The 20,938-nt window shown below is 35.8% G+C and overlaps 1 protein-coding gene across 1 annotated transcript in view; it reads left to right on the top strand.

Moving 5' to 3' along the window:
* The window catches only part of tyw1 (tRNA-yW synthesizing protein 1 homolog (S. cerevisiae)), a 59,043-nt gene that overhangs the window by 17,747 nt on the left and 20,358 nt on the right, over positions 1–20,938 (top strand). Inside the window, exons 9-14 of the mRNA XM_042739287.1 lie at positions 605–657; positions 796–914; positions 5,222–5,331; positions 10,065–10,242; positions 12,903–13,038; positions 20,411–20,521. Coding sequence (XP_042595221.1) covers positions 605–657; positions 796–914; positions 5,222–5,331; positions 10,065–10,242; positions 12,903–13,038; positions 20,411–20,521 — 707 coding nt within the window. The remainder of the gene's footprint in view (positions 1–604; positions 658–795; positions 915–5,221; positions 5,332–10,064; positions 10,243–12,902; positions 13,039–20,410; positions 20,522–20,938) is intronic.

Genomic DNA, 20,938 nt, shown 5'->3' with positions numbered 1-20,938 from the left:
TCTGTATTGAGTGGACTGGCATTGCAATAATGCTCTAATGTTCACAAAGTACAAATTATGCAAAAAAAAAAAAATCTTTCAAAATATCCTATTTTGGCCAGGTTGCCGGGGTTACACCCCTACTCTTTTTCCAAGGACAATCTGGGATTTTTAATGACCACAGAGAGTCAGGACTTCGGTTTAAAGTCTCATCCGAAGGACGGTGCTTTTTACAGTATAGTGTCCCCATCACTACACTGGGGCATTAGGACCCACACAGACCACAGGATGAACACCCCCTGCTGGCCTCACTAACACCTCCTCCAGCAGCAACCTAGTTTTCTCAGGAGGTCTCTCATCCAGGTACTGACCAGGATCAGCCCTGCTTAGCTTCAGTGGGCAACCAGTCTTGGGCTGCAGGGTGATATGGCTGCTGGCTAAAATTTTAACCAGGATTTTAGCATTCAGCAAGCATGTTTTGGAATTGATTTCTGTACCTAGAGGCAGGGTATGATTCTGTTTGTCTTTTGAGGTTATGCTGCTCGATCAGTACTCTGAAAACTTGCTAATCTCTATATAAATGCCTTGTTTCAATCTTCATTGCTTTTTTCTTTGTGCTCTGTAGGGTACAAACTAATAGGAAGTCACTCTGGGGTAAAACTGTGTCGTTGGACCAAGGTAAGTTATTTCCTCCAATTGATCTTGTTGTCAAGGCTCTTTAGCATGTTTCTTTTATTTTTATAACAGCTCAATGTTTCCAGACAGGAACAGTTTGTTTTTGTATAAATGAAACAAATGTTGCCTTTCTTTTGTTAGTCGATGCTGAGAGGGAGAGGAGGCTGCTATAAACACACCTTCTACGGGATTGAATCACACCGCTGTATGGAGACCACGCCGAGCCTGGCCTGTGCCAACAAATGTGTTTTCTGCTGGAGGTAGAGAAAGTCTTTTTTTTATTCATTAAAAAACATTATTTATTCCATGATGTTCTCCTAATAAATAATAAAACCTAACTTGCAAATCTAATTTTGACCTAATAATACCTAATTTGATGATGCTGAGTTAAAAAAAACAACTCCATGTACAATGTTTCACAGAATAATAATGACAACTTTTCAGTTTCTATACATCAGCTTCAGTGTCTGAGTATTTGAGTCTAGTTTTAGTCAATGAAAACATTATCACCATTTCGTCATGCTGTATAATGTTTAAACTGATAAAGAAATATTTTTTGCTCAAAATTATAGTCGTAATGATTGATGTTATTTTAGAAATTTACACTTCAGGTATTGCACTTTCACAATAAGCACAAATCAATAGAATGTGGACTCATGGTTTATTTTTTCTCATCTATTGTACTGATTTATTATAGGCTATTTATTATTTCAATTAATATCAAACACTTAGATATGTACTCTCTCTGTCTACATTATGAAAACTGGGAAAAACTAACAAGAAATATTATAACTGTGAAATTCCTAATGGTAATTCCAATAATTGCAAAGTGCGATAATGCTTCACTATTAAAATGACAGCGGTTGAGTAAGTGCAAATCGCAAACAAAATAGTTGACAGAACAATTGACATAACAGAACACAGATTGGCTGAACTACACTTTCATTTAAACCGAACTTCTCACATAGAGATCGCTAAACTCCAGCTTAATGGTTTGTCTGTGTTTCCAGATCATCGTTGGTGCTTTTGTAATGAAGAGCGAGTGTGTGAAAAATGCACTCAGATTGCAAAAATGAACCAAAACACCAGGCTGAAAATGTCTTCTATTAAAAGAACCTCTGATTTGGGGATTTGAACTTGATATCTGGCAACCGCAGGCGTATAAAGTAGTCCAAATATTTTGTTTTGTTTTTTTTTCGACGAAAATAAAAAGATATTTTTGGTATAGTATTTATTTTATAAAATACATTTTAGTCTTGTCTTTTATTGTCAGTGATATTGTATGTTGATATAGTCAGAGTTATCGTTTATGGACCTTACTGTCATCTCATCATTGTCTCGTTTTAGTCATAAGAAAAAAGCTCGTCAACTAACATTTGTTACCCTGGACCACAAAATCAGTCATATCTGAAAAATCAGTCATCATCTGAAAGCTGAATAAATAAGTTTTACATTGATATATATTTAAGATAGAACAATATTTGACCGAGATACAACTATTTGAAAATCTGGAATCTGAGGGTGCAAAGAATCCAAATATCGAGAAAATCACATATAAAGTTGTCCAAATGAAGTCCTTAGCAATGCATATTACTAATCAAATATTAAGTTTTGATATATTTATGGCAGGAAATTTAAAAATATCTTCATGGAATCTTCACAATCTTTACTTAATTTCCTAATGATTTTTGGCATAAAAGAAAAATCGATCATTTTGACCCATACAATGTATTTTTGGCTTCTTATTGCGTCAAATTATTGCTACAAATATACCCATGCTACTTAAGACTGTTTTTTTGGTCCAGCTTTTTCACACACAAAAAAACTTTTCCTGCATTTTCTTCAATTGCTGGTCATAATTCAGGTTAAGGTATAAAATAATGTCCTCAGAATCAGTTGTAGATGTGAAAGCTATCTGAGAAATAAACAAATAACCTGGAACCTGTCTCAGAGGAAGATAGGAATCATGTCTTTGTGGCAGTTTTTCTGGCGGTTAAGTGATAAAACTATACTTCTTCACCTTACCAATAGTTGTCAGAAGCAAAAAAATGCTACAAAATGCTCATATTTTATGGAAAAGTATGATGTGCTACAACAAAACAGGGACTATTTTTGGACTATTTTTGGAACAAACCCCTTTTATTTCACCAAAAATGTTTGGTGCATAACTCATCCATAAAAATAAAAATGCTTCAGTACTGTACTTCAAAATATCATCCTATATGCTTTGAGCAAACAGCTGTGATGTCCATCTGAATGAACTGGAAGTGCAAAGGTAGATCCAGCAGTGATGATTCACAGTGACACTTGTGGAAAGAAGGTAGCATTCAATATTTCTGTCACTGGCAGTGAGGTTTTATGTGGAGGGGAAAAAAGAGCTGTCAGAGAGCATCAGTGCACCTCCTCTGAAGAGTGGATCTGGGATGATTTCCACCACGAGTGACCCTTACGCTGCAGCACAGCTGAAAGCTGCTCGCTGACTGAGATGGACTTGATTTAAGGACGTCACTGTGCGCATGACACATGCATCCACCCTTAAACTAACAGGACACTTTCTCCTGCCCTACAGCACTGGGATAGGACATGCTGGGACAGCCTCCAGTGCACAAAATCCAACTTCTGTGTTTGTAGCTTGAGCTTCGCTGTCAGATTAATGCAGCAGATTGAAGGCGTCTCAGAGAGGGCTTTGATCCTGCTGTTGAGTAAAGCTGTCATTTCAGATCCAATTTTCTCATTGAATCAGCTGATTTTGTGGCATTATGGGGCTTAATGAAGAAAAATCATCGTCTTGAGTCTGTCAGTGAACTCTATTTTTATGCCCTTGTGTATAAGCGGTGTATTGGATTGCATTGTGTTTTGTGTCGTGCTGCTGTGACTCCAATTTTTCATCCGTTTCATTGCCACATGCTGCGCGTATCCTCAAATGCCACACAGTTAATGACATAATGCAAATAAATGTGCTGAAGAAGTTTCGAATTGCGAAAGCCGTTTAGTCCTCCGCTTTCACGGAATGTGATGGAAATATTAAACTCTGTGTAAGGGGAGTAATTTGGTTAAAAGTGGCACTCGAAATTATGAGTCTAAGAGGCCTCTTCATATGGATGGGCTGGATATTTTAGGTGGTATCTCATGAAACTGAGCAAAGGCATTAGAGGAAGAGCTCTTAAACCCATCTCAACATGGGCTCTTCAGCCCAGAAGCCTTTTTATTGTTAATGACGTCATCAGTGTTAATGTTTTTATGGTGTTTTGGTTGTTTTGATTCCCCAAGGATACCCACATAGTTTTAAAAATTGTTTTAATTTTAGATAAAAAAAAAAAAAGTTTAAGTATTTTTAATATATATATATTTTTTTACTTGTACATGCTTCACCAAGTGTACTCTCATTTCTTAGACTTTTTTTCAAATAGTTTTTTGTTTGTTTGTTTTTTTGATTAATTATTATTAATATTATTATTATTATTTTTTATATATTTATTTTTACTCAGAGATGTCTTGGTTCTCCAAGCATATCCACACTTATTTTACTTTTTTTATTTTATATTTAAAATATTATGTTTGCATTTCTTTCTTTCTTTCTTTTTTTTCAAATAATATTTTTTACTTATACTTTGCTTTGAATATGTATGGATCACAATGGTTTGTTTAAAAATTCTTAATTTATTTGTAGTTTATTAATTTTTCGTTATTTTTTAATAGGTTTTTTTTTTCTTTTTAGGTTTTTTTTTTCATTAAAAATGGGTCAAATTGGCCAGAATATTATTATTTTCTTTCATTCATTCATTCATTCATTCATTCTTTTGTAAATAAAAATATTCAGGTTAGCAAGCATACACACAGGATAGGATTGGATCACGATGGCCTGATTTGTAAAGTTATCCATTATTCACAAAAACCAAAAAAAACTAAAAACTCATTCCTAACTAAAAAAAAAATAAAAAAAATAAAAATTAAAAATATCAATTACAATTTACTCTCCCTCAAGTTGTTCCAAGCCTTTGTGAGTTTCTTTCTTCTGATGAACACAAAATAATATTTTTTTAGAATGATGGGAAACAAACAGTTGCCTGATGCCAAAAACTACTATGAACTGTTTGGATACACACATTCTTCAAAATATCTTATTTTTTTTGACAGAAGAAACTTATAAAGGTTTGCAACAAAAGAGTGAGTAACTAATGACAGAATTAAAATTTTTAGGTTTACTATCCCTAAAACTGACTGGAAAAAAAACTGCTAGTTGTTCAGACAACCCACTGACTAATTGATTTTGAAAATGTGGTTTTGTGCATCCTCATAATAGGATTTGGCTCTACACATGGTCAAATTAAGGGATTTTTGTGCCACATTTAACGTTGTCTCAGCTCCTGTTGCTATTTGTGGCAGGGGACGGAAGTAAGGCCACATTTCCTGGCATTTATGCCCTTTCATGTGATGTAAGAGCTGTTGAAAGGGTCACAGGACACTAATTTGCAGGCAGTGCAGGTGTTGTTCTCAGGGGAATGTGTGTAATGCTGTGATGGTGACATGCTGACAGGACCTGTCCTCTCTCATTCTCTGTGTGCAGACACCACACCAACCCGGTGGGCACCGAGTGGCGCTGGAAAATGGACCCGGCTGAGAAGATCATTCAAGAGGCTGTGGAGAACCACAAGAACATGATTCGCCAGTTCAGAGGTACGGACTCCCGGTACCTTCAGCTGATCTTTTCTGCTGTGAATTTTAGGGGTTTGTTTTTATTTTGATGTGTAAGTGAAATAAAAGTATGCTTAGGAAATCTTGTTGTGCCACAAACTTCACTTATAGCAGAATATTCACACATGCTGTTAATAGGCCTTTGCACTGTAATTGTACAGAAATAACTTGTTTTGTTTGTCTGGTGGGATATAAATATAGCCAAATATATTTAAATCCTTTTTCCTCAGAGGCACAGATCCAGTTGGAAGCTATTCAGACATTGTGTGACATAACACTATGTTGACGTCTCTACACTCTGAACACCCTCCCGCTTTCAGAGATTGTCCAACAGATACTGGAGTATATTTAGCTGTCACTACAGTTTGCAGGAGGTAGTAACAGGACAGGCTCTAAGTGCAGTTCGACTGGGTCTAATTTATTCATTTGCACCCTGTCACATTCTTCACCATCTGCTGCATCAGATCAGTAGTGGATCCATCAGCTTTCAGCAGCATTAAGGGGATAAGGTTTGTTACTGGATCAGTTTGACAGGCTGAGATCAGATGGAAAGGGCATCTTGCTGAGACTTCTTTTGTAAAGAATCATTTGAAAGTGTTATTTGGTTGTTTTGCCTCATAGGTGCTACAGAGTTATGCAGATTGTTCTCATTACACCACACAGATGCATATTACACCATACAGATGTCTAAAAGACACAAAATAAAAATTTTTTTGTTTTGTTTTTAACTAACTTTATTTAACAAAAAATTTAATACCTTTTTTTCTGGTTGGTGAAGAGAGTACGGTTGGTAAAGAAAATGTTTCTTTAGCCCTATTTGGATGACTTTTTTCCCTTTCTGGATAATTGGTGTTTCAAAGATCCTGTCTGAATCAAACGTGTCTGTGTTTTTTCTCAAACAACCCCTGAAAAATATGAAAGAACTGATAATATACTGTTTTTCTTACAACTCTGGCATCCTCTGAAAGATCTAATTCCATATGAATAGGAATATCTGTGATTGCAGCATTTTATTTTTTTCCACAACGCTGCTTATTTATTTTGACTGTCAGCTACCATAACTGAAGTTAAATTTCCCATTGCACTGCCTTGTGCATCTTCATCATTAATTTAAAACATTTTGCAAACTTTCTGGGTGATATAACAGTTGATGGTTAATGCTGAAATCTGATGTAAAAAAAATAAGACTGCACAAAAGTTTACTCTTTTTCTTTCATGAAGTTTGTGTTTTGTGGTTGTGTGGTGGGTTCCGGGCTGTTAACTGAAAGCTTTTAGGTTCAATCCCATGATATTAAAGGAATAGTCCATAAATGAAAATTGTCATTAATTACTCACCCTTGAACACCAATTAAGGTATTTCTGATGAAATCAGAGCTTTCTGACCCTGCATAGACAACAACGCAACTGACACGTTCAAGGCCCAGAAAGGTAGTAAGGATATAGTTAAAATAATCCATGTGACATCAGTTATTTAACCGTAATTTTATAAAGCTACGAGAATACTTGTTTTTGTGCAACAAATGTGTCTACGGACATGTGTAAATGTAAATGTGTCTGTGGTTGTCTATGGAGGGTTAGAAAGCTCTCGGAATTCAGCAAAAAAAAATTTAATTTGTTTTCTGAAGATGAACAAAGTTCTTATGGGTTTAGAACAACACGAGGGTGAGTAATTAATGACAAAAGTTTCATTTTTTGGTGAACTGTCTCTTTAATCAAATCATTGACAAATGAGTAAATTAAATAGTGAAATGAATCGTGCTGCTTTGATCAACATCTCTGTTTTGATGGCAAATTCTTTGATTTAGGTAAGACATGGCAGAAAATTATGTCCTGCACTCTTAGGACAAATTTTTCAATGACATACCAATATTGTGTCATAAAACAATCTAATGCCAACAAATTTCCTTTTCCCTCCAAAATGTGCTCGTTGGGACGTAACACATTCCTGTCTCTAGTTCCTCATCTCAACAATCAGGTGACGTCAACTCATAATGGGTTGTGATTTCACTGCCAGATCCAAAGGTCAAGTACTTTGGTGGACATCTGGATCAGACTTTCTTGGGATTGAGGGGGCACACCAGATGGCTTTTCAAGGACCTTAAGATGGGAACTGACTCCTTTTGTGCTTTTTCTTAGCGTTTGAAGTGTCTCCCTTAACATCACTTTGTTTTACCGCACTGCCTTCATACTTCAGAATATGGGGTGATTTGGAGACTTTTTGATGTTTTGTATTTTTTTTTCTCCATCTGCAGTAGTCTGAAAAATTCATCAGAGATGTCTAGCGTAGATGGCTACAAAACAGATCTGCAGCTAAGAAAGGGAGTTTTCTGATGATATCTGCTGGGAATGTTATTAGGTCGGGTGGCATAGTCCCAAAGTCAGTTTGATTCGATTTTATCATTCGCAAATTAAGGTTTCTGCTGTTCCAAACTCAAGACATCTGTCTTTGATCATCTGTTTTCAGTACAGATGGCAAACATTAGTATTTTCTAAAATGAACATTACTCAAGTTCTGGTGGAATTATTTTTCAAAAATCTAATAATGTTCCTATCAAACTTTTTTTTTTTTTTAAGTTTCCAGAAATGGACAGGGAATGCTTTTCTTAAGCAGTACATATCTTTTGGTCCAAAGATTAGCACTTTTGGTGCATCTGAGCCAGAGAAATTGAGGCTACTGATGAAGACCTCTGTAGATTTTGTTCCAGTGTCTGAGTTAGTGCCAGATGTGTGTGTGTGTGTGTGTGTGTGTGTGTGTGTGTGTGTGTGTGTGTGTGTGTGTGTGTGTGTGTGCAAGTTTGTGTGCATTGCACCACCTCCGCATCGTCGTCTTGGTCTCACCATCCTCTCTGGCTTGGTGGCGCAGTTGACATTTAGCAGTGACATCACTGCTCCATGTAGCAGAAGTAAGGCATGATGACCCAGGGCTGAGTAAACAAACGCACAAACAAGTGAACACAGAGCGGATGAAAGGCCAGGAAGCACGCTGTGCAGAGGGTACAGAGCTCAAAAATGGAGCCAGACTCCAGAGGGAGCAAAATGTGTGGCTACTAGAAATTGCACTAGTGTTAGTTCTTTGACAGATTAAATACATTTTATTATTATTATTGTCAGTCTGATTAGAATACAGTTTGTTAATCATCTTTTTTTCTAGCCAAGATTGCTAACTTGCAGGAAACCAATTTCAAGTTTGCCTGCAGTCCCCTATTTTTCCAAAGTTGTCTCTTTGGTCTTAGACTTTAAATGGGCTGATTAAAACAAGTTAAAACGTTTTTCTGAGTTTAATTAGTTGCGACAGCTTAAAGATATTTGTTGATTTGTTGATTTAATTCAGAGTAAACTGTGTGATAATTGTGCTTCAAAAACATTGCTGTTTCCCAAAATAATTCTTAAGTTCTTTTGTTACCAATATAGTTCAACGATTTGGTGTTTCCTGAAAAAAATAGTTCCGAAAAACATTTGCAGACAGAATGTTTTACAGTCAGTATCTGTTATTTCATATGTATACAAATTTAATGTCCTTTAATTTGTCAAGAAAAAAAAACACTTTTTTCAGAGTACATGTGTGAATATGCTTTTTACCATTGATAAAGAGAAAATAAAAAGAAAAAATGGAGAACAAAAATGGCATGTGTCTTGTTCACATGTCATGTTTATAATTTACATAATCTGACATTATTTGGTTCTTGAACCAAGAAGTTATTATTCCACCATCTGCATGATGTAATTAACAATAATTCTATATAGTTGAACCGATGTGGTTCGAACAAATGATGTTACTGCAGTTTCTGGGAACAGTTGTGACTAGCTAGGTAATTTTGTAGTATGGTAGTAAAGAGGTAAGTTAAGTATGGCCCTATGATTTCTGCAATGTAGAAAGCATGGATGGAATGGCAGAATCTGGTCATAAAACTGGAAATTACTATATAAAGCGAAATGTCACGCAATTTTGGATAAATAAATCTAGAAATCTAAGTAAGTCAGTACGCTTAAATCAAAACGCGATATGGACTAGTGTCTGTGAATATTAAGATGCAAAAATCTTTTTTAATATGAATCCTGCATGTTCTGCGTGTCTCTGTGTAAATAAAAATATAAAAATTAAATTAAAAGTTTGTTTTAACTTGAAGAAACTGTGACAGAAATAATATTACTGAATGTAAGGATAGTATTACTGCTACTACTAATACAACATTTATTTTCAAGAACTATTTACCAGAAAAATAATTTTCCAAAATATATTTACTAAAATGTAAACACACAAGCAAATGCAAATAGTATTTCTGGAAAAACAAAAACAAAATAATAATAAATATTTTTTTTTAAACATCTAATACATTGATGGTAAATTATGTAAGTTTCATAATTTAAATTAATTAGACATGCTTTTAGATTAATTTAACCATTATTTCTTTTTTTTTTAAATAAAATAAATAAACGGAATACAAAAAAAAAAATTATATGAAAAGCAAATTTGGAAAAAACTAAACGGAATTTGGGAGAAAATAAAACGGATTTCAAAGGGCCCTATTTATGTTGTTATTTGGGAATCGCACAGCATTATCTGCTTGTATGGCCAATGACATAATTGAAAAACTTATCTTTGCAGTTCTGCTTGTGGTCCTAGTTGCACAGAAACTACACACTTTAGCTTTAACAAGTGGCCAAATGACCACTGACCACTTTTTATCCATTTGTTGTGTGTTTTCACATAACAGGTGTTCCAGGAGTGCGTCCTGAGCGCTTTGAAGAGGGCCTCACTGTGAAGCACTGTGCTCTCTCTCTGGTGGGCGAACCTATCATGTATCCTGAGATCAATTCCTTCCTTCGACTTCTTCACCAGCAGAACATATCCAGCTTCCTCGTCACAAACGCCCAGTTCCCTGAGGAGATCAGGTGGGATTTAAAACCTTTAGGTAAAGGAATTGTCTGGCTTGGGGACTAAATGCTGAATCGGCTACTGAAAAACACTTGTTTTTCATTCCCATCAATGTCTATGATGATTAAACTTTTGTTATGTATCTTGTCATGTATCATTCAGTGATTCTGATCTGGTGCCTACAGACAAAGACTGTTTTTGCATGCGTTTGTTCTCTGTATATCTGCAGTAGTTCTAACAGCTGAACATCCTCCAGTTTGAAGTTTTCCCTCAGTCTTTGAAGTCCCACTCCGGCTGTAACTGGACTGATAAGCCATAATCAGGCTCTGAATTGCAAATCACAGCTCCTTCGACTCCCAGCTCCTTCAATTCCACCAGATTGTGCTAAATTCATGAGTTTTCAGGAGCAGGCAAAAAGCTTTTAGCTATCTCTCTTTCTGTTCCCCAGCTTAATGCAAAATACATCCTCACCTCATTCTCCAGACTACTGCACAACGGATCCTCTCACAGATCAGGCAGGTTATCTGAGGTTGAGGGGACGTCACCTCAACTGTTCGAATATCATGTTGGCAGTGTGCTGAGGAAGTGAGAAACACTTGCCAGTCGTTGTTGTTTATCTCGTAGCTGCAAGCTTCGTCACGCTTCTCTGCTAAAGCAGGCCTTTTCTGCGTGATAAGCAAACCAACAGAGGCAAAAAATTATATTCATTGAGGGTCCCGGCAATGAGCCTTCCCTGCTTTCTTATATGCTGTTATGATGAGATCCTGGACCTGCTGCTTTACTCATATCAGTATGCTAATGTTTTATTGCGTTCTTTTCAAAAGGAAAAGATGAAATGGTACATTGGCACAACCTCACACTAACAACTCAAAATAACCAGTGATGCTGAGACTTATTTCATTGTTATTGATTGGCTTATATATTTAAAGAGCTTGTTTTTTTAGTATATTATTTAAATAGCATTTTCTTTTTTAGTTTTATTTATGTGCAGTAATTTTAACATAGTGTAGACAGAAATGAATGTGCAGGGCAAAAGAGCACTTCTATTCGTCCATTTTCAGCAAAGTAATAAAAAAACAAACAAACAAAAAAACATCTGCTGTTCTAAAACATTCACTCTTAGATTTTAGAGCAGAATTCTGCAAAATTATTTACAGCATTTTTGCATCATAATAGTTTTTGTTGCCTTAGCACTTTTCTCTAATTTATAGCTTCTTCACAATGCATGATGGTGAACAACTGTAAATCATGTGACAAAAAGATAATAGGTAAGAATAAAAAAAATCTGTAAAAAAGTACCACAAAAATAGGACAAACTGATTACAGAAGACAAAAGCACAAGCATTTTAAGAACCCAGAGTAAACTTATGAGTTTTAATAAGGTTTTAAGGTGTGAAGGATCCAAAGAGGGCAGTCTGAACCTGGGAACTGTTAATAAATTGGCAGAGCAGGAAAGAAGTTGAAAAGAGTAGTCAAGATATTGTGATGCAGGAAGGTGGAGAAAAGACATTTGACAAGATTAATATGTGACTTAAAGCTGAGGATGAAGTCAAAAATCAGTCTAATGGATGAGGGCTTTAATAAAATGTCTAAATACATTGGAGTAAGATAAAACAACTTTGGTTTTGTCGGGATTGAGTTTTGGAAAGTTAGCCTTTTAACATCATGGATACAAGTATATTGGAAGAGGAAATCCTGTCCAGACCTGTCAGCAGATACAGATTTACATTTCATTGGCATACCAATGGTATTTGAGTACATGCCATCAAATTATTTATGTAAATTAAAAAAGGAAAGGACCCAGAACTGAGCCCTGGTGGACACCATAAGCAGTGGGAGCAGGACTTGTTTTGGTTTAGTAGAAATTAATGCCTTTCAATAATGTTGGATATTAACCAGAGGAGAGCAGGATTAGTGATGCTAAATGCTAATATCTGAAAAATATTATGGCAGACTGTCAAAAGCCTTGCTGAGATCTAGGAGTATAAAAATAGATAGGAATCAGAACACAAGGAGGTTATCATCTGCCTGCTGAGATTTTTGTGAATGAATGTAAATCCACTCTTTTCAAGATGTTTTAAAGATGACTCCAGTGTTTGAAGGAAACACTGGGTCAGCATGTCAGCTTGTGGCAGTATCGACTTGTCCAACTTGCCCATGGGGAAACCACAAAGAAGATTCTGCCCATCACTTATCACTCAGATACCTTGCTTTACTGCATAGTGGCCAGCAATATTGCAATATTGCACTGTATACATTGACATCCCCTAATTAGGAAAACCATGTCTTTACTAAAATGATGATAGGCGGATATAGGTACTGTAGGCAGAGCTCAGTTCCAGAGTTGTACTGAGCAATTGAGTCTTATTTGGTTAATGCAGCTCTGGCAGTTGTTGTCATTGTCTGAATGTACACATTTCCTGCTCAAGGCGATACTCCAGTTTTCATCTCAAAAACTCAATCACTCAGTTGCGTGCTGCTTTGTGTTCTACTCATGCAAAGCGACAAAGAATACAATACAATAGAGCCTCTTGCTCTGGCTGGCCAAAACGGTTTAAATCCTGATGCTTAACTGCACTCCAGTATTCTTTAGTTTTGTTAATATGTTAAAAAGCAAGACTTTTTTTTATACAATGCTAATTTAATTCTCCCTCCAACTCTTTTTCTCTGTCTATAGGAGTCTTGTGCCCATTACACAACTTTACGTCAGCGTTGATGCCAGCACCAAGGACAGTCTGAAGAAAATTGACCGTCCCCTCTTCAAAGACTTCTGGCAGCGCTTCTTGGACAGTCTCAGAGCGCTTGGTGAAAAGGTAGGTCCACTGTGCCTTAATTAAGATAAAACAAGAATTTTGACTCTGGTAGAAGAGTTGATTTGTTTTGAGCATATAATACTGCCATCTCGCTGACTTCAGTCACACAACATGAAAAGCACATTTAGATGGGGAAAAATCTGAAATTCTGGTCTTAGTGGCGAGACTGTTGTTCTAGATGTATAAGGCTGCTTTTGCAATATTACTCTGAAAGAAGCGGAGTCCTTTTTAGAACCAACTGTTGTCAACGGTTTGCTTAGCAAGAAACCCAGACAGAACTGTAATTATCAAGAGTACAAGACCCTGAGTAACCCTGTATGTTGCTTGTGATATTTAAATAGTGGATCCTAATGAATCAGCTTGAACTTGGACATCAACACCATTGCTCTTAAAGGATTAGTTCACTTCCAGAATAATAATTTCCTGATAATTTACTTTAATGAAAATTGTGTCTTTGCACAGGCCATGAAATGAAGACAGAAGAGACCATGGTACACAATCGCTAAAGTCAACATTTATTAAGTGTTTTTCAAGGTTGATAATTCTGTTGTGTGTTACTGTGTGTAAAATTCAATTGTTGCTGGACCTAAATATAATTATTTAATTGGCGAAAGCTGTTCTTTTAGCTTCTCTTCACTCATTATTTTGCCTGTAATTCATATCAGGCCTGTACAAAACACTCTATCGATTATGTTAGTTCCAAACATCATGACTGCAAAGCTCCAGGATTGATTTCATCTTAACCCAAATCCTGTGATTTATCGGCGTAATAACGTGCGTCGTCCTCTAACAATGTGTTTTTGAGCTGAAGTTCTGTTAAAAATGCTAGCTTGATGAAGTAGATGCGTAGGTGCTGTCCATCAACAGCTCTTACTCTGGGTTCAGCATGCTGAGATGACAAAAGCAGTTTGTTACGCTGGGGGCCTTGGCATTACTGCTTAATGATTTTAAGTGCTATCATTCAGAGATGATTCACTGCGCCTGTGTGCTAAACTTGTGTAATGACTTTCCTGCATTTGCCATTGAACAGACCGCTCACTCTATGTGTGTGTGTCTGTACATATGTGCACGTATGAGTCATAAAAAGAAAGACACAAGAATAAAAAGTGCTCTTCTGTTTTCTAATGAGTTGAGATCACCTGCAGTGTCGTTTTCAGATGCCACTGATGGCACTTTTATCCAAAGTGACTTGCAAATGAAAGAAACAAAGTTTTATTTTGAAGATAAACGTATGCCATTCAAACTGGCCATTCCTGTTTCTGTGGCCGATTTGCGACCAGAATAAGCTGCAGTGTTACCAGACTTTATACTGATGGTGAAAGTCTGGCTCACCTGCTGTGCCTCCATCTCTTGAGCTTCACCTGTCTAGACTGACACTGATTCCTTGTGCAATTTGTCTACCATTTTCTGTACTGATTGTGCTGTGGCTTATTCATCACTCTCGCATCTGAAAGATTTAATTACGAAGCATTTGTTTCTGACTTCTATTTGTCAGAGATAAATAAGACGCAAGTATAAATACAAACCCATTAATGGCTGTTTTATTCTCAACATTCATCATCATAGCAGTTCTATTCCATTTTTCTCCCTTTTCCCTTGTAACAACAACCTTAATTTCTCATTAATTTTGCTGTTAGTGCAGATTCTGCTTAATTGGTTCTCAGATAGTGGCCAGCAATCTGTATGTATTATACACTGCTTAGTGTTTACATTCATTTAACTGTTTTTTTTTTAATGTAATTACTGTTCACTGTACAAAACTCAAACCTGTTCTTGATAAACTAGCTTTAGGAACTTAATATATGAGCTTTTAAATATCTCTTACTTTTATTAGCAGTTACCTTGAAAGTGCACTGCCTGAGATATATGTTCTCCTGTGTGACTTCATGACCTTGAAAAGGAGCTTTGCCATAAAACCAGTTGCATTTAACCCGCCTCAGACACTTTCATAAAATGGGCAGAAATCCATTTATACACCACTGGGTGTTGAATTTAAATGAGAGGTTGTTCGGTGCAAGTCTACAGACATCAAACGTCTATGAACAAGCTGCTGAATTACAACAGTACAACAGAACAAACGGTATCCCCATATTGTTTGGTGTTGATAGGATTTTTATTTCAAAATCAACTAATAATCTTCACCAATTTATCTGTGTTCTAATGTCCTCTTGTGACATATCTATAAATTCCATTGGATTCTTGATGAGGAAGACACAAAATTAAAAAAGAGAAGTAAGAGTAGAATTTGAGTAGGAAAGAAAAATGCTGTGTGTTGTGCTTCAGTTGAAGGGCTCTGACACTGGGTAATTAAGATATAGGCAGACTCCTTTGGGAGACACTGGATTGAACGTCTTTGCATCTGGTCTCTGACACTTTTCTTGTTTTTCCTTTATATTTGAAGTTCACACCCTGTTTCATCTCAATGCAGCAGAGCAGGGAATCGTAATGACGTTTTTGAGCAAGAACAAGAATGTTTTTCTTTTCAAAATATGAGTGCCTTTTACTGTGCGTGATTGTCTGTTGGACACATTATGTAGATCACAGATGACATTTTCTCCACTACATAAATAAACTGTGAATAGTGTGTAATAGCAGGTGGCATCTTCGCAGGTTTTTTATTTATTTTTTTCATGAAAAAGGACCTTATGTTTCTCCAAGTTGGAAGAATAAACCATTGCTTTAGTACAAGTCTGTCAAAATACCTTATTAGAGATTGTGTACCATAAAGTAAAGAGATGAAATTATTGCACATGGGAATATTTTCAGCTCTCAGAAACCCACATATAGAGGTGTAAGACAGCAGTGTGTGCCAAGGATTCAGAAGCTATTCAACCTGTTATGATACTGAATGGGACCCCTGAATGCTAGGAGTCATTTATAGGCTTATTAGTGTAAATATATTGGACTGAAGATTTTACTTTTTCTTCATACCAAAAATGTGCCCAGTAAGACATTGAATATTTATTAAAATAGTAAATGGAGTCAGGTTTGATTTTATATTGACTTGAAACAAACGTCAAAAATAGTCTTTTTGTTTCAGTCCTGTTCTATATTCAGCAGGAGATGTTTGGGTAGGCCTCGGCTTGATTGGGCTCATAAAAGTCATAAAATATTTTTTTATAAAATAAAGTTAGTGTTTCTGGATCAATTTTAATTGAGAATAGTAACTAAAATCTGACTTCAGATGGTATACTGTGTTCAGGTGTGTCAACACTGAAATGCAAACAAGTTCTGCATTTAAATATTTAAAACTGTTTAAGAACGAAGAAAACCCATTGGAATTCATCTCAAGTATTCTACAAGTTTCTACAAATCGGAGACTGAGGTTTCTGTGTGCCCTTGCATGGTTGAGTTGTGTAGGGTTTAGTTAAGTACACACAGACAGAACCCATCGCTCCATACTAAGTGTGTCCTTGGGATCTCTAGCTCTCAGGCTCGATAAGTGCTGTTCATGTTGAAATGCATTGCTCAGCACTCTTGTTTTTTAAGGAAATTGTACAAATATGGCACATGACAGATGACAAGACATGCTACAATTATATGCTACCTTTTCAGCATATCTAATAATTTCCTATCAAATGTGATCTGTGTGGAAACATTTGACAATTCTGGCCTATGTTTTGATTGACACAGTTTTTTTTTTCAGGAGCGAGATGTTTGTGCAAACAGTCCTGCTCTTTTAAGACCTTTTACAAAGCTAAAAATACCATGCACAGTGGTGAACAGAGGTCAGACAGAAAAGTTGCAATGTGTTTTATAACTTTGTGCTGCCATTTCTTAGCATTTCCATCCTGCTCCTGCTGACTTCAGAAGGTTGAAAATAATTTCTCCGCTCTGGCTTCCAAGTCACAGGAACTTTCTTTCTTATAGATCCTAGTTTAATAAAGTGCAGCAATTTCAAATGTGTAACTAGATTACTTTTTTGAAGAAAAGGAAGAAAATACCACAGTGTTTTGGATGGTTGCCACTGCGTTTCTGTGTAGTTGCTAAGGTATTTTGAGTGGTTTTAGATGTTTCCATCCAAGTTGTGAATTTAATTTATGCAGAATATTAAAATAGTGTGCCACTTTGATTAGTAGTCCAAATATGAGTGAATTATTCAGTCACATCATGACATGTTGAGACAAAATCACATGTAGGGGTCGGTGATCATCTGCTCCTGACTAAATCACTTTTGTAAATTTAATAATAAGAAATTTATTTTACACACTGAAAACTCTGCAGAGTTTTTCATTAAGTTATACAATATATGTAGCATTTCCTATTTTTCTCATTTATTGTAGTTTTTTTATTGTAGGTGTTTTTTTTTAAGCTTATGCTAGTTTTTCTGTGACATTAACAGTAGTAGCAAGAATGATGAAAATTATATAGTATCAAAAACTTTGAGGTTTTTAATATCTTAAAAACCTTATTAAAAGCAAAAAATAACTATATTGTGATTTAAGATTTTGGTCATTATGCTTGTCATGACACACAGCAGCCATATAGAAGTATAACTGATATAGGCTTATGTTTTATTAATTTTTTTCCCTTTTTATTCAAAATATTCCCAAACGTGTTAACTATATCATGTGTGATATAAAATATTTTTAATACGACTGGCTTTGTATTTAATTTGAATGTAATAAATAACATTGTAATTTACTTGTTATAACACTTTCATTGTATAGAAAGAAAGCAAAGAACATTTTAAGCACTCTCAAAAACTCTCATGATAATCACTGAAGCTGTGGTGTACACTGTGAAATGAATATCCTACTTGCTGTACATTGTATGCACATCTGCGCTTTGTTTCTGATGAGAGAATCGTAGAGAACGGAATTCCTTAAGTGAGCGAGTGAACAAAACACCAGCATTACAGCGATGAATGGATGCCTCTGATTGGTCATTGCATTCATAAGCTCAACAGAATCGTGTGTGATTGGTTATAATGCACAGCGCTGTAAAAACACGCGTCTCTGACTCAGCACCAGCCAAAGCGCAGCAGCTGGAGACTGCACATTCTAATCACGCTGGTACGATTGTATGAAATATAAATAATAAAAATCAGCTATTTTTTTTATTTTTTTTAATATGCATTCAAAATCCACTTGGATCAAAAATCTGAGTGGGCACATGGGCATGCCAACTCTACAGTAGGTTCCAAAGGATGAGGCTTAGTGAGCTCTGGTGAGAAGTGACAAATGCGGAAGTGCAGATAATAACAGTGAGGCTTGCCTTATTGTGAAAGTGTACAGTGAAGAAGTGCTGACACAAAGCTTTGCATGTTGGCATGCTGCTGTTCTGGTCCAGCATGTGGCTGTCTGTTTTCACAGAGCCCTGCTGACCTGCTGCCTGATTCTGCCTCAGGTGTAGGGCAGATGAAGCTCTCTTGGCAGGTTTAAAACAGGCTGCTGCTCCAAATACCCTCACCTGCTGCCACACCACTCCAATTATCCGTCTCTCTCGTCCATCTCCTCCTCTCTGGTTCACGGGCACATACATGAGCGCACTTGTGAAGGCCAGATCCTCTCCAGCTGTTGGATTTTCTCATTGGCTTCAATCCCCTCGTCCTTCCCTGTCTTGCAAATCCGCTAGTTAGCATGGATCAGGAACAGTGCCGACTGTGCTGACATCTGTACTTTGACAGAAACCAACCAACCGTACAAAGACATTCAGCCTATATGGACAGACATTATTCTGAGCAATGTCATACTGACACTCGGAGTGTTTGATTGACAATGTGCAATAACAGGAATGGGAGGCATGAGTGTCCATTATCACCCGCTGTGTTTTGTGAGGGCTTCCTCTCCTCAGGGCATTGGCGCATGAGGGTCTGTGAGTAATGATGTGGGCCGGAGTGCTCTCCCAACTCCGGGACCCCAGGGCAGACACCCTGGGGTATTGCTGGCTGAAGTTTGAAGAAGCTCTCTTATTAAAAAGTCTGGCTCCTTTTCTCCATGTTCACCGGACTCTCTTGTCAATGATATTAAGCACCGTCAGCAAGATATTACGTTGATGCAATAGCTGGAAATGGAACATCCCACTTTAGGCTCTGAATTATTTGTCAGTCATGGGATGTGCTGTTTATGTCATGCCTTCAGTACATTACAAGTGTCGCTAGGCTGTCACCATCAGCAAATGTTGGCAGATTTGTGTGATTAATTTTCATACAAACTATTACGATTCGTTTGTTTTGTCTCTTACAGTATAAAGTTATTCACTTACACATCTTAAGAGCATCATTATTCACATACTTTTTTTTATTAAAAAAAACATTCTAATATAATTTAATTAATAATAATAATTTTAATAACTTTTATTATTAACAATAATTAGAATTATAATGCTTTATTGTCATTGTACAAAAAATACAACATAATTGCAGTAGTAATAATAATAATGCCAATAATATATAAATACATTTTATAATGATTTATTATTTATAATAGTAGTAGTAATAATAATAATAATAATAATAATAATAATAATAATGTATTGTTACTTAAATATCAATATTTCATTGATTTTATAATAATAATAAAAATAATAATAAATTAAACATTTAACTTTATTTTTAACAGAAACAGTAGTAGTAGTAATAATAATACCAATAATGTACATAAATATTGTAATAATAATAATAGTAATAAATTACATATCAAAATTTACCTTTATTGTTAACAGAAACTGTGGTAGTTATTAATAATTATAATAATAATTATTATTATTATTATTATTTACAAATGTCTAAATAGCATTCTTTGGGGTTTATTCATTGTTTATTTCATATTCACACAATGTTTGTTGGAACCCAGCTGAATATTGTTTTGACTATTGTTTTGAATATTGAATATTACTTGGGGTATTATAGTAATATATATCTATCAATAATTCTTCACTTTAATTTGTCACTTTACAGTGATTTGTTGTTAATAATATGTTCTTATGAAATTAAGTGCATGTTTGGGCAAAGATTTACTTAAAAAAGGGAAACAATTACAAATAATTTAAGTTGTGTAATATGTGTCAAAAATGTTCTCTTGCTATTATCTAATGATATTTTTATATTGTCCACCCTGTGTTTTTGCAGATAATGCAGCCATGGGGAAAAAAAAACATATTGCCCACCTATTGTCAATATAATTTTACAAGCAAATCCTCATCTCAGTAGTTTAAAATTAGTGAATGCTATCCCAAAGGGACAAAAATGGCTTTGCGATCTTTGTGATAGATTTGTAATCTTTTTTTCTCCATTGATCGTACAGCTTCACTGAGAAATACATCAGATTATAGAAGTGGGTTTCAGATACCATTTCATATCCTCAAGCCTGGGTGTGTTGGTTTAATTAAGCAGTAATTTGACAGCACCTCCTTGTGTTTCCTCCTTTAGCAACAGCGTACGGTGTACAGACTGACCCTGGTGAAGGCCTGGAATGTGGATGAGCTGAAGGCCTACGCAGATCTCATTGCCCTTGGACAGCCAGATTTCATCGAGGTCAAGGTATGCCTCTCACCCGCCTGATTCAGGAATGAGCCTCTAATGAGGGTCTCTGAACCCTTTTGGGTTTAACAGGTGAAGCTTTATTAAGCTATTGCTGGAATGCCAAGAATTTCTACCAAATCCTTTTTGCAGGAAAACAATAATGACCTCATTAAATCCGTTCTCTGTCCTAATGCATTTACTGAGATCCAGTGATTCAAGATAGGATTGATTTTGAGCTCAGATAAGATGAACTTGTAGCGGGAGCTACTAAATGAAATGTTGTAACTGAGGCCCTGTGCTTCAACAATTTTGTTTGAATGGTAAATTATTAACTGATATTAAACTTTAAAAATATCCCTTTGGAATCGCTGTATCAAGTATCGGTCACAATTTTTTTGCATTCGGTTATGAAATATTGGTTACGTAATGTGTATT

Source organism: Cyprinus carpio, chromosome B15 (genome assembly GCF_018340385.1).
Source record: "Cyprinus carpio isolate SPL01 chromosome B15, ASM1834038v1, whole genome shotgun sequence".
Lineage (NCBI taxonomy): Eukaryota > Metazoa > Chordata > Actinopteri > Cypriniformes > Cyprinidae > Cyprinus > Cyprinus carpio.
The sequence above is the reverse complement of the archived record's forward strand: the minus strand, read 5'-3'. Positions and strand labels throughout refer to the sequence as shown.